Here is a 14,228-nt window from a genome sequence, read left to right as displayed (position 1 = left end):
ACCTTGTCAAGGCCGTTCAGGATCTTGTATACTTCAATCAAATCACCCCTCACTCTTCTAAACTCCAGTGGAAACAAGCCCAGTCTGTCCAATCTTTCCTCATAAGACAACCCACTCATTCCAGGTAACAATCTAGTAAACCTCCTTTAAACTGCCTCAATGCATTTACATCCTTCCTTAAATAAGGAGACCAAAACGGCATACAGCCTTCGAGGCGTGGTCTCGCCAATGCCCTATATAACTGAAGCATAACATCCTTACTTTCATGTTCAATCCCTCTCGTAAAAAAGGATAGCATTCCAGTGGCCTTCTTAATTACTTGCTGTACCTACACACGAACTTTTTGTGACTCATGTACTAGAACACCTAGATCCCTCTGCACCTCAGATTCTTGCAGCCATTCTCCATTTAAGTAATACTCTGCTTTTTTGTTCTTCCTGCCAAAGCGAATAACTTCACATTTTCCCACATTATACATCTGCTGAATTTTTTCCCACTCACTCACCTATCTATATCCACCTGCAACCTCCTCATGTCCTCTTCACAACATACTTTCCTACCTATCTTTGTGTCATCTGCAAATTTAACTACCATGTCTTCACTCGCCTCATCTAAGTCATTGGTGTAAATCGTAAAAAGCTGAGGCCCCAGTACAGATCCCTGTGGGACTCCACTCGTCATATCCTACTAATCCAAAAAGACCCATTTGTGCATACTCTGCTTTCTGCCAGCCAGCCAATCTTCTATCCATGCTAATATGTTACCCCCTACAGCAGGCGCTTTTATTTTCCGTAATAATCTTTGATGTGGCACCTTGTCAAATGCCTTCTGGAAATCCAAGTACAATACGTCTACAGGCTCCCCTTTATCCACAGCGCATCTTACTCCTTCAAAAAACTCCAATAAACTGGTTAAAGATGATTTTCTTTGTAAAAAACAAATATGACTCTTCCAGATTACCTCGAGTTTCTCTAAGTACCCAGGCATAGCCTCCTGAATGATTGATTCTAATAACTTCCCCGCGACCAACGTCAAGCTAACTGGCCTATAGTTTCCTGTTTTCTGCCCCTCTCCCTTCTTGAATAGTGGTGTTATATTTGTTACTTTCCAATCTGATGGAAGCTTTCCAGAATATAGTGAATTTTGGAAAATTAACACCAGCATATCGACTACCTCATTAGCCACTTCTATTAAGATCCTAGGATGTAGTCCTTCGGGACCTGGAGACTTGCCAGCCCGCAGCTCCATCAATTTGCTCAGTACCGTTTCACTGCTGATTTCAATTTTGCCAAGTTCCTTTCTCCCGTTCACCTCCTGGTTTGCATCTATTACTGGAATGTTTTTTGTATCCTCTGTAGTGAACACAGAAGTAAAATATTTGTTCATCTCTTCTGCCATTTCCTTATTATCTACTATTAGCTCCCCACTGACACTCTCTAGAGGACCAGCACTCGCTTTACTTATCCTTTTCCTTTTTAAATACCTGTAGAAACTCTTGCTATCCGTTTTTACATTTCTAGCTAGCTTCCTCTCATACTCTAATTTCTTTCTCCTGATTAACCTTTTAGTCATTCTCTGCTGTTCTTTATATTCTGTCCAATCATCGGTCCTGCTACTCATCTTTGTGGAGTTGTATGCTTTTTCCTTAAGTTTGATGCTTTCTTTAACTTCTTTAGTAAATGACGGATGTTGGGTCCTCCCCTTAGAATTTTTCTTCATAGTAGGATGTATTTATTCTGAATTCCCTGAAATATCCCCTTAAATATCTGCCACTGTTTCTCTATTGATCTCTCCTCTAGCGTAATTTCCCAGTTCACTTCAGCTAGCTCAGCTTTCATCCCCACATTGTTGCCCAGTTAAGTTTAAGATACTAATCTCTCGATCATCAGCAAAATGATTTAAAGTGTTGTTGACATTGCTATCAAGCTGCACTTACATGCCAATAACCTGCACACCAGTGCTCTGTTTGGGTTCTGCCAGGGGCACTCAGCTCCTGACCTCATTCCAACTTTAATACAAACGTGGACAAAAGAGCTGAGTTGAAGAAGGGAGGTTAGAGTGACTGCCCTTGACATCAAGGCAGCATTTGACCAAGGGTGGCATCAAGGAGCCCTAGCAAAACTGAAATCAAGGGGAATTGAGGAGAAAACCCTCCACTGAGTGGAGTCATACCTAGTTCAAAGGAATATGGTTGTGGTTGTTGCAAGGTCACTTAAACAGAAAAGATGGTGGTCGGTGGCAGTCCCTGGGGTGGGGGTGGGGGGGGTGTAGGGTGTGGGGTAGTCAAGTCCCGTGGGGGGGGGTGGTGAGGCGGGTTGGGTGTTAGTGGGGGTGGAGTGTGGGAGGTAGTCTGGTCACATGGAGGGTGGGAGCAGTCCCGTGGGGTGGGGGTGGGGGTAGTCAGTACTATATTTATTCAGGAGTTAGAAGCGTTTTAATTCTTCTAACTTTTTCTGGGTAACTATTACTTTAAGACACTCAGAACCATCTGAAGTTTGCGATTTAGGTGATATTTTCAGATGGTTCTGATTGCAGGCACTTCCTTAATAACCCCCAAAAATTCAGGAAGGATAAGGGGAATATGATAGAAAGTAAAGTAGCCTGCTCTGAGATAGAAGCTGCCCATGTCCCCAAGTGCTATTGCTTACAAGTTGGGGTAGTAATGCAGAAGTTGAGACCCCCTGAGAGATCAGTGGATGAGGAATGGATGGCATTCCACCAAATTGTAGTACCCCCAGGATATTGTAAGGAAATCTTATGATTTGCCTATGCTGTTCCGATGGTGGGATGTGTCATTACCTGCAAATCTTAGCGCACATAATCAAGCACTTTTTCTGGCTTCACCTCCTGTCTGATATGACAGCATACTGCAAAACCTGTCACGCTTATCAGGTTGCAGGGAAACTTCAGGTCACAATTAAACCAGCCCCTCTCAAACCCATACCAGCATTTGGTAAACCTTTTAACAGAATTCTGATGGGCCTTTCACTCACCTGAAGAGGAGCAAAAGCAGAGCAGATGCACAATTAAAAGGAGGATACTGAGAGGTGCAGAGTAAGTGAGGGATCTTGGAGTGCATGTCCACAGATTCTTGAAAGAAGCAGGACAGGTCGATAAGGTGGTTAAGAAGGCACATAGAATGCTTTCCTTTATTAGGCAAGGTATAGAATATAAGAGCAGGGAGGTTATGCTGGAGCTGTATAAAACACTAGTTAGGCCACAGCTTGAGTACTGTGTACAGTTCTGGTCACTTCTTTACAGAAAGGATGTAATTGCACTAGAGAGGAGATTTATGCTGATGTTGCCAGGACTGGAAAATTGCAGCTGTGAGGAAAGATTGGATAGGCTGGGGTTGTTTTTCTTGGAACAGAGGAGGCTGAGGGGAGATTTGATTGAGATGTACAGGGCTGTGATGGGCCTGGATTGAGTGGATGGGAAGGACCTATTTCCCTTAGCAGAAAGGTCAGTGACTAGGGGGCATAGACTTAAAGTGATTGGTAGAAGGATCAGAGGGCAGATGAAATATTTTTTCACCAAGAGGGTGGTAGGGTCTGAAACTTACTGCCTGAAAGGATAGCAGAGGCAGAAACTCTCAACTCATTTATAAGATGTGCACCTGGTATGCACCTGTAGTCCCGTAACCTGCAGGGCTATGGACCAAGTGCTCAAAAATGGGATTAGACTGGGTAGCTTCTTTCTCAGTCGGCACAGACACAATAGGCAGACTGGCCTCCTTCTTTGACGTAGATTTTTGTATATTTTCTAAATATCTGAAAAAGCGAAATATGCAGGGATGTGGGAAGAGGGTGGGGGAGTGGCAGTACGAGAATTGCTGCTTAGGCGAGCCAGAAAGGACACAATGGGTGGAATGGCCTGTGATGTTATGATTCTATGACTGAAAAATATGATTTTGACCTACTGCTTAGAATACCCTCATGACTGAGATGAAGGCCTAGACTTCCTGCTGTTTGCCACAAGGGACTCCCTTAATGAGTCCACAGACTTCAGTCTGTTGAATCAATTTATGGACATGAGATGTGGGGCCCTCTGAAACTCATAAAATATAAGTTTCTGGAACCCAGAGAGGACACTTCACTGCTGGAATATGGTGTCCACATTCCGAGAATGATTCTTCAATGCCTGTGCAGTGACCAAGGCGCTTTTAAGAGCCTCTCAGCTAGTCATGAAAAGGCAGGCAAACAGGCATGCTGAAACCTGAACTCCCCAGCCGGGAGAACGGGTCTTAGTGCTGCTGCAACAAAAACAAAAATAGCTGGAAAAACTCAGCAGGTCTGACATCTGCGGAGATGACACCTGGTTCTGATGAAGAGCCATACGGACTCGAAACATTAACTGTGTTCCTCTCTGCAGATGCTGTCAGACCTGCTGAGTTTTTCCAGCTATATTTGTTTTTGTTTCAGATTTCCAGCATCCGCAGTATTTTGCTTTTATCTTAGTGCTGCTGCCACTGGTCAAATGTTATCCTGGGATGCGAAAATATGCACCCTAGTCGATTTTCCCATTCCCAAAACAAAAAGGAAAACCCTGTGATTTCTGGGCATATGTAAACGTACCAAACGTTTGTCCCAAACTTTAGCACCCTAGCTGCCCACTCAGATTTGCTAAAGAAAACTGCCAAAGTGGTGTGGACAGAGTCGTGCCAATTGATAAATTAAAAAGCCATCTTCACGAATGAACCCATGCTAGCCATCCCAGATTTCAGTAAACCATTTAGGGCAGCTATCGACACCAGTGACATAGGAGTGGGAGCTGTCCTAGCCCAGGAAGATAATTCTGGACTTGAACGCCTCCTTGATCATTTCTCAGAAAAACTAAGTAGACATCAGCAAATGGACTCTGCATTCGAGAAGGAAACATTAGATCTTTTGTTAGCTGTCCAGCATTTTGAGGACTGTGTTAGCAATGGGCACATAAGATACACGGACCATAATCCTTTGAAGTTCCTGGAGAAATTTAAATTGACCAATACAAAATTGTTTTTATAGAGCTTACACTTGCAGCCTTTTAATTTAAAGATTACACACATTGCTGGAAAGAATGATGTTATCACTGACACGCTATCCAGAGTATAAACTAGCCTGGGATGCAACAATAAGGAAAACTGTAACATGATAGATTCCTGTGTGAATGCCAGCATGTGTGTGTGTGTTTTTCCTTGTTTCACAGGATAACCATGTAAAAATGTCATTACATTACATTTTTTCCTGTGCGGGAGGCATAGCATTCTCAGTACAAGCATGAGGATATTGGCTATTATGGACTGTAAGATCACACTTTATGAAAGTGGTCACAAAACTTGCTAAAATGGCTGCAACTTAACATGGGATTATGGGCATTTAAACTGTGGTTAGTATTCAATTCTGTGGCAAATATTTTGTTGAACATGGTTCTGAACATGACATGAAGCCACCTCAAGTTTGAATATCTCATTGTTTAAGGATGAACCAGTGTTTGAAGAATCCAGGATTTCTAGACTATTGGTCTCCAAGTGCCGCGTTGAACAAAGGAGGATATTTGAGCTCAAGTTGGGGCAAAGATAAGAGTGAATGATTATTGTCAAATGCTATTGTATCGTGATGGTCTGGACCCCAGAATTGTTAACCGTGCATTCATGTGACTGAAACTAGTTTTCAGGAACTGCAGTTTATAGTATCCTGAACAAAACAAATCCAGAGGAGAGAATGTTATAAATTCCATTTTTATAATTACAGCTTTAACTTAATCTGTATGTAATTTTTGCATGTGTGATGGTGTGAGTGAGGCAATTGATAGAGACGTTGCATTTCAAACATCCAGGGCAAGTGTGATAATAAATAATCTTTATTTTTAAAATCACCAAAATGCCTGCTGCTGGAATTTATATCAAATTCACTCTTGAGGGTAAGGAAATACTCACACCTTGCACATACACAATCTGATTATGGACTGGAAGAGACCACACAATTTCTGTCGGTAACACCCTACCCAGATAAGCTTCCAGCCTTGCCGTCTCTGAACATGGCTTGTACTGGGCCACTAATATCTAGGGCACCATACTTCATTTGGATAAGGGCTGTGATTAAAGTGTTCCTCTCCTAATCTCCCTACTCTCCCTTGTATTATGTTCTGTTCATTCTGTGTTAAGGTGCTATATTAATGCATTCTCATTGTGTTGGTAGTTTCTTGTGTCTTCATGTAAAAGCTAGTTATAATTTTAAGACATTTGCAATTCGTTGTAGACATGTTGGCGACCTGGGTAACATTGAAGCTGATGATGACGGTGTCGCTAATTTTGAAATGCACGATCGGCTTCTTCGTTTGGCAGGAAATTATTCAATAGTTGGACGCACTTTGGTGGTAAATATGGTATCCTGTAATCAGAATTTTTGAATGCTAGATTGAATAAGAAGTTTGTTGATATTGAAATCAAAGCATAATATTTCACACTTTTGATTTTATGAATTTACTTTCATACCATCATGCCACCCTTTCATTGGGCAGTTCTAGGACAGTTATGCATCTCAATAGTTGTTATTCATTTTCACTGTTTAATTTGATCCTTTGCTGCCCACTGGCAACACGCCCATTTCCTTAGTCCCAGCAGGGCAGAAATGTATCCCTGTAATGGTGGACCTGTTCTGAAGATAATCTAGCACCGTTTTGAAAGCTAAATGAGACACATTAATCACTTTTGCTGGGAGCCTATTCACCAAGAATTTACTAGTCTGTTGTACCAAATAAAACTTATGTGATATTACATAATTAAATACTTATTTAAAGCACAGAAACAGGCATTTCAGCCCAAAAATGTCCATGCTGGTCTTCCACACGAGTCTCTTCCCACTCTTCCTCATCCAACCCCATTAACATAATCCATTGTTTTTCCCCCTTATGTTTATCTAACTTCTCTTTAAATGCATCTATGCTATTTGCCTCAACTACTCTTTGTGGTAGTGAGTTCCATGTTCTAACCACTCTGGTGAAAAGTACAATTCTCCTGAATTCTCTATAGGTTTTATTAGTGAGTATCTTATATTTACGATCTTTTTTTGCTGGAGAAAAGAGCCACAACCTGTTCAATCTTTGCTAATAAGCATAATCTCGCAGTTCTAGTCTTATTTTGCACTTCCTCCAGTGCCTCCATATCTGTTTTATAATATGGAGCTAGAACTATTCATAGTACTTCAAGTGTGATCTAACGAGAGTTCTTTTCTCTGCTTTCAATTTTATTCCTCTTCGCATGAACCCTAGTCCAAGCGTTTGCTTTTTATGGCCTTATTAACCTGCATCACTACTTTTAGTGATTGGTGTATCTGTACCCCCAATCTCTCTGTTCCTCTATCACATTTAGATACTTATTTCCAAGGAATAATGACATCCTTATTCTACCCACTAAAATACATCACCTGATGCATGCCTATAATGACCAATTACATGCCCATTATGCAAGTTTATTATTATCGCAGTTTTCCTCTGAAAGAAAGACTGTCCCAAAGCACTTTACAGCCAATTGTTTACTTTGAAGCATAGTCACTGTTGTAATGTAGGAAGTTTGACAGGCAGTTTGCAGACAGCATGCTTCCATAAACAGCAAAATGATAATGGCCAGCTAATCTGTTTTTGTGATGTTGATTGAAGGATAAATATTGGTCATGAAATCAGAGCTAACTACCCTGTTCTTATTTAAAATAGTGCCATGGAATATTTTACGTCTGCCTGAGAGGGAAGATAGCCCCTCAGTTTAACGCTCATTTGAAAGATGACACCTCTGACAATGCAGGACTCCCTCAGTACTGCACTGGAGTTTCAACCTTGATTATTTTTTGTGTGCTCACAAGTCCTGGAGTGGGACTTAAACTCAACCTTCTGCAACATTTAGTTTCACCCCCAAATTTTGATTACGTACTTCTGAGTCCAAATCATTTATGTAAATGGTGAACAACATTGGTTCAAGCAGCAATCCTTGCAGAACGCTACAACCTACCAACTTTATCCTACTCTCTGCTTCCTGTCAGTAAACCAGTTTTCTACCCAGCCTGATATATTACCTTCATACCTTGCATATTAACCTTCAAAATGCCTTTTGGAAATCCAAGTATATATCGACTGGTTACCCCTTATCTATTCTACTAGATACATCCTGGAAAAACTCTAATAAATTTGTCAAACACAATTCCTTTTTCGTAAAAGAAATGTGTTGATTTTGCCTGATCATAGTATGATTTTCTAAGTGCATTAACACTTCCTCAATAATAGATTCCAAAGTTTTCCTGATGATTGATGTCAGGCTACTGGCCCTGTTTTTTCTCTCCTTCCTTTCTTGAATAGCAAGTGACTGAAGAATCTTGTGTGAGGCATGAATTAGGACCTACCCAAGTGCAGAAGAATGCTAATGAAATATCGGCCTTTATCTCAAGTGGGCTAGGAAAATAAGGGGAGAAAGTTATGCTTCAGTTATATGGAGCTGTGGTTAGATCCCATCTGAAGTCCTGCATTCAGCTTTGGGCCTAGCACCTTGGAAAGGATACTTTGGCCTTGGAAAGGGTGTTGTGCAAATTCACCAGAATGCTGCTGGTGTTCTGAAGGCTAAGTATGAGCATACGTTGCACAAACTTGGTCCATATTCTCAAGTATGGAAACTTAAAGGGAGTTCTGATAGAAGTGTTTAAAATGTTAGGGTAGATAAAGAGAAAACAGGAGAAGCAAGAATGAGGGAACGTAATCTTAAAATTAGAGCTGGGTCTTCTGTGAGCTGAAATCAGAAGAGCTGTTTCACACAAAGGATAGTGGAAATCTGGAATTTGTATCCTAGGATAATTGGAGCTTTCAACATTGAAATCAATAGGTTCTTTAGAGGCAAAGGTATCGAGGTATTGAGCTAAGGTGGAGAAATGGAGTTGATGTATGAATCAGCCATGATCTAATCGAATGGTGGAGCAGACTGTTGGGATTTGTACTCGTAACTAAACCACCAGAGTAAGAAAATTCTTGGCGGTCAATAACCTTATTGGCAAAAAGGACAATCACTAATTTAGATTACAAACTAACGTTTATTGGACAACAAAGATTCATACTCAATGTTCCACTGGCTGAGGGGTGGTATGATACACTGTCTTTCCCATGGATTCCAAGACTTCTGGAGTCTTCTCTTCTTGGTTCCTTGAACCAGATCTCTTGACTCACAACATTCTTTGAGTTTTTAACTTAGTCAACTTAACTCTAACATACATGTAAAACTCCTTTGCAGCTTTAAAACTTCAATTCTAATTTCCCAGTCTACCTTAACTGCTGTAGCTGCAAGTTTCAGTTACTTGCTGAGCGCTTTTCTCATTCATTCTTTCTCTCTCCCTTTCTCGTTGAAAGCAGCTTCCTGACAAAGACTTTTTCTTAAGGCAATTACTTCAGCTCTCATACTGGATTCATATACTTACCTAAATTCTTACGGCAATTTCCAACCCGGTGACAATTATGTTAGTCATTCCTGGATTCTTAACAGCAATCACCAGCCTGTGACAATTACCTGTCGACTGGCAATGCCCCACGCATATGCTAACTTCCTAACAAGTGCCTTACTACTAATTCCTAATCTTCTCTCCCAGCAAGAGTCCCCTTAGCAAGTGTCCTGACACAAATGCTATCCCTTGGCAATTGCAAAGACTCCTGGCAAGTATCATATTTTTATACCTTTTTTGTAGGCAGCTTTTACAACGTTCAGCCCAAGCTGTGCACCTATATCAACACAATTAATAACTTTTACCCAAATGTTGGAAATTCTTGACTAATGGAAAAAGTGCTTCTGGCTTCCCTACAACAAACTGATCTTAACTTTTCTTACAACGCTAGCCCTCAGGCCATCTTTCTAGCCAATCAGCATCCCAGTTTTGGCATTCTGTTTACTGCTAATGCTAGACTCACTGGAACCTGAATGTGCCTCGGCTATAACTCCACGTGCTCTTTCTTAAAGCTACGTTACTGTATTTGAGCACTTAAAGACTTAAAAGCATTCCAATAAAACATAAAACAAATTAAAACTTTTCATCACTAAGCTTATATGTGGTACAATTTGATAACTTAAGCCTTATTGATTACACAAATGTGTCAATGAGGTGAAGTCTAACAAAGCTCAAGCGTCTGAATGGTCTACTAGAATACAATGGAGGGACCCAACCAGCACCATCCACATTATGAGTAAATAAAAATATCAGTGTTTAGTGATACTTATGTTACTTATGTGCTCTAAGCCCTATGCTAGTGGTTCTTCTTGGTAACTCTTATCATACCTCATACAAGTGTCTCAGGCACTTTTTATTTATTTATTGATGGGATATAGCAACACTAGCAAAACCAGCATTTATTGCTTATCCCCAATTGTCCTCGAGAAAGTGGTGGTGCACTGCCTTTGTGAACCACTGCAGTGCATCGAGTGTAGGTACACTTACAATGCTCTTAGCAGGAGAGTTCCAGGAGTTTGACCCTGTGACAGTGAAGAAATGATTATCAAATGAGTCTTGGCGAGTTGCTGCAGTGCATCTTGTAAATGATATACACTGCTGCCACTGTGCATCGGTGGTGAAGGGAGTGAATGTTTAAAGTGGTAGAAGGAGTGCCAATCAAATGGACTGCTTCTTGAGTGTCATTGGAGCTGCACTCATCCAGGCAAGTGGAGAGTATTCTTCACACTCCTGACTTGTGTCTTGTAAATGGTCATCGACTTTGGGGAGTCAAGAGGTGGGTTACTTGTCACAGCATTCCCAGCCTCTGACCTGCTCTTGTAGCCACAATATTTTTGAGGTTAGTCCAGTGAAGCCCTTCAGCTCTTTTGTCTATGTTTGGTCCAAGGCTGTAATGAGGTCAGGAGCTGAGTGGCCCTGGTGGAACACAAACTTGAGTAATGGTGAGCAGGTTATTGCAATGTATGACTTTATGTCACTGTCGTGACATCTTCCATCACTTTGCTGATGACTAAGAGGAAGCTGATGGAGCGGTAATTGGCCAGATTAGATTTGTCCTCCTTTTTGTGAACAGGACATAACTGGGCAATTTTCCACATTGTTAGGAAGGTGCTAGTGTTGTACCTGTACTGGAAACAACCTGGCTGGGGGCGTGGCTGGTTCTGGAGCACAATTCTTCCCTGCTACTGCCGAATGTTGTCAGGACCAAAAACCTTTGCTGCATCCAGTGCCTCAGCCATTTCATAGAATCATAGGTTGGTTACAGCACAGCACAGAAGGAGGTCATTCGGCCCGTCATTATTGCGCCAGCTCCCTGCAAGATCAACTGAGCTAGTCCTACTTGCCTGCTATTAGAATAAAGTCCAATTACTGTTACCTGCAGCAAGTGAATTGAATTGGTTGAAGATTGGCAACTGTGATGCTGGGGACCTCAGGAGGAGGCTGAGATGAATCTTCCACTTGGCATATCTGGCTGAAAATGTTTGCAAATGTTTCAGCCTCACCTTTTGGACTGATCTATTGGGTTTTGCCATCATAGAGGATGGGGATATTTATGGAGCCTCCTCCTTTGGTTAGTTGTTTAGTTGCCCACCACCATTCACAACAGGATGTGGCAGGACTGGAGAGCTTAGACCTTATCCATTGGATCGCTTAGCTCTATCAATTGCATGTTGCTTCTGCTGATTAGCATGCATGTAATCCGTATTTGTAGCTTCACCAGGCTGGCACCTCATTTTTAGGTATGCCTTTTGCTGCTCCTGACATGCTCTCTTACAGTCCTCATTGAACCAGAGTTGATCCTCTGGCTTGACAATAATAGTAGAATGAGGGATATGGCGGACCACGAGGCTACAGATTGTGGTTGAATACATGTCCGCTGATGATGGTCCACAGCACCTCATGTATGCCCAGTTTTGAGCTGCTAAAACTGTTCTGCATCTATCCAATTTAACATACTGATGGTGTCACACAACATAATGGACGCTATCCTCAGTGTGAACATGGCATTTAGTCTCAACAAGGACTGTGCAGTGTAGTGATATATTTCCAAATCAGGATGGTGTGGAACTTGGAGGTGATATCCCCATGTGCCTGGTGCCCTTCTCTTTCTAGGTGGTAAAGGTTATGGACTTGGTCGGTGTAACAGAGGAAACGTTGGCAACTTTCTGCAGTGCATCTTGTAGGTGGTACACACTGCAGTTGCAGTGTGCCAATGGTGGAGGAAGTTAATGGATGGCGGTAGTTGGGGTGCCAATCAAGAGGGTTGATTTGTTCTTCATTTTTTGAGATTCTTGAGTATTTTTGGAACTGCACTGATCTAGGTAAGTGGAAAGTATTCCATCACATTCTAGATTTATGTCTTGTGGATGGTGGAAAGATTTTGAGAAGTCGGGAGGAGAGTCAGCCCCTGTCTGATCTTGTAGCCAGAATATATATGCTCGGTGTAGTTAGTTTTCTGATCAGTGGTGACCCCACAATGTTGATGGTGGGAAATTCGACAGTGGTATGCCTTTGAATGTCATGAGGTGGTTGTTGGAGATGGTCCTTGCTTGGCACTTGTGTGATGCGAATGGAACAACACTTACCAGCCCAAGACTTAATGCTACCTAGGCCTTAAAGACTGCTTATGGATTTGGACTGCCTCATTATATGAAGAGTTGCAAATGGAACTGAACATTGTGCAATCATCAGTGAATATCCCCACTTTTGACCTTATGATGGAGGGAAGGACATTGAAGTAGCTGAAGATGATTGGGCCTCAGTCTGCCTTGGGGGACTTCTGTAGTGATGTCCTGGGATTGAGACAATTGGCCTGCAACAATCACAACCATCTTCCTTTTGTGCAAAATCAAAATGCTGCAGATGCTGGAAATCTAAAATAAAAACAGAAAATACTGGAAATACGCAGCAGATCAGGCAGCATCTGTGGAGAGAAAAACAAGAGTTAATGTTTCAGGTCTGTGACCTTACATGAAAACATTTCTAATTTTTCCCAGTTCTGATGAAAGGTCATTGACCTGAACTGTTAATTCACATTTCTCTTTCCATAGTTGCTGCATGAACTGTTGAGTATCTCCAGCATTTTCTATTTTTATTTAATCTTCCTTTGTGCTAGGTTGAAGGGGGAGGTCTTGTGGCACAGCGAGTAGCATCATTGCCTCTGAGCCAGAACCTCTTGGTTCAAGTCCCACTTCAAGACTTGATGGCCAAGGTAGGTGCTTTTATAACATGGCCAAACAGGTTGAGCATCAACCTGTAAATCCTTCCAACATATGCCAATGAAGGGCAATAAGAGCTGGAAAGATTCTTGGTCAGTCACATGATGGAAAGAAAATTGGAGCCTCTACATCACTATTCATAGCTTGGACTACAACATGCACGTAAAAATGCATGATGCTGCAGTAATTCAGACTTCCTGTGGGGCTGGTGTGGATCAGATTGGTGCCAACAGCATGGGGTTTGATCCCCATTCTGGCTGGGGTGGATTTGAGACCTGCCTCCTTGCCCTACCTGTTGTGAAGATTGTGGTACCGAGGGTTGGACCTTCCTTCGGGCAGAGAACCGAAGAAGAAGTGGTGAAGGAATGAAGAGTCCTCACCCTGATTCCCATTGACTTCAATTTTACTACAGCTCTTTTGGTGTTATTCCGTCAAATGTTGCCTTGATGTCCTGGGCAGTTACTATAACCTCACTTCTGGAATTCTGCTCTTCTGTCTGTTTTTGGACCAAGGCTGTAATGAGACCTGGAGACGAGTATTCCTGGCAGAATCCAAACTCAGCATCAGTAAGCAGGTTAGGGTTGGGTAAATGCTGCTTGATACCTTCCATCACTTTGATAATTGAAAGTAGTTATGGGGCTTTAATTGTCTGGATTGGATGTGTCCTTTTCTGTGAATCAATGTATATACACAAAGGAGTTGCTGCGGTTGAGGGGGAACAGTTCTGAATAGAATTCTGATGGATATGAGAAAACAAGTAAGGCAATAAGATTAGCTAAGATGGTTGAGGAAAATCATGATGGGAGACAGTGGCCCTGATAAGAACGCAAAGGTGGATTTTGAGGTGGGGGTTGAGGGGCTGCACAGTTGCGTGTGTGAAACCCACACTTTAAAGTCAACAGGTTTTGTTTCATTTCAGCTTGATTGATACATTGATTTTTTTTAAACTTTTGCACCTCCAAGCTGCATATATCAGGCATAATGTGCGCCTGCAAGATGGGATCACCAGTCCACTACTTAAAGAACCAATGGAGAAATGGAATTTGTAAAAGTCAGG

The 14,228-nt window shown here is 41.8% G+C and overlaps 1 protein-coding gene across 1 annotated transcript in view; it reads left to right on the top strand.

Annotated features, from left to right (window-relative positions):
• LOC144691607 (superoxide dismutase [Cu-Zn]-like) overlaps positions 1–14,228 on the top strand; it is a 42,514-nt gene that overhangs the window by 16,220 nt on the left and 12,066 nt on the right. Inside the window, exon 4 of the mRNA XM_078559865.1 lies at positions 6,240–6,357. Coding sequence (XP_078415991.1) covers positions 6,240–6,357 — 118 coding nt within the window. The remainder of the gene's footprint in view (positions 1–6,239; positions 6,358–14,228) is intronic.

Source organism: Cetorhinus maximus, chromosome 16, assembly GCF_964194155.1.
Source record: "Cetorhinus maximus chromosome 16, sCetMax3.hap1.1, whole genome shotgun sequence".
Taxonomy (NCBI): Eukaryota; Metazoa; Chordata; class Chondrichthyes; order Lamniformes; family Cetorhinidae; genus Cetorhinus; species Cetorhinus maximus.
The sequence above is the reverse complement of the archived record's forward strand: the minus strand, read 5'-3'. Positions and strand labels throughout refer to the sequence as shown.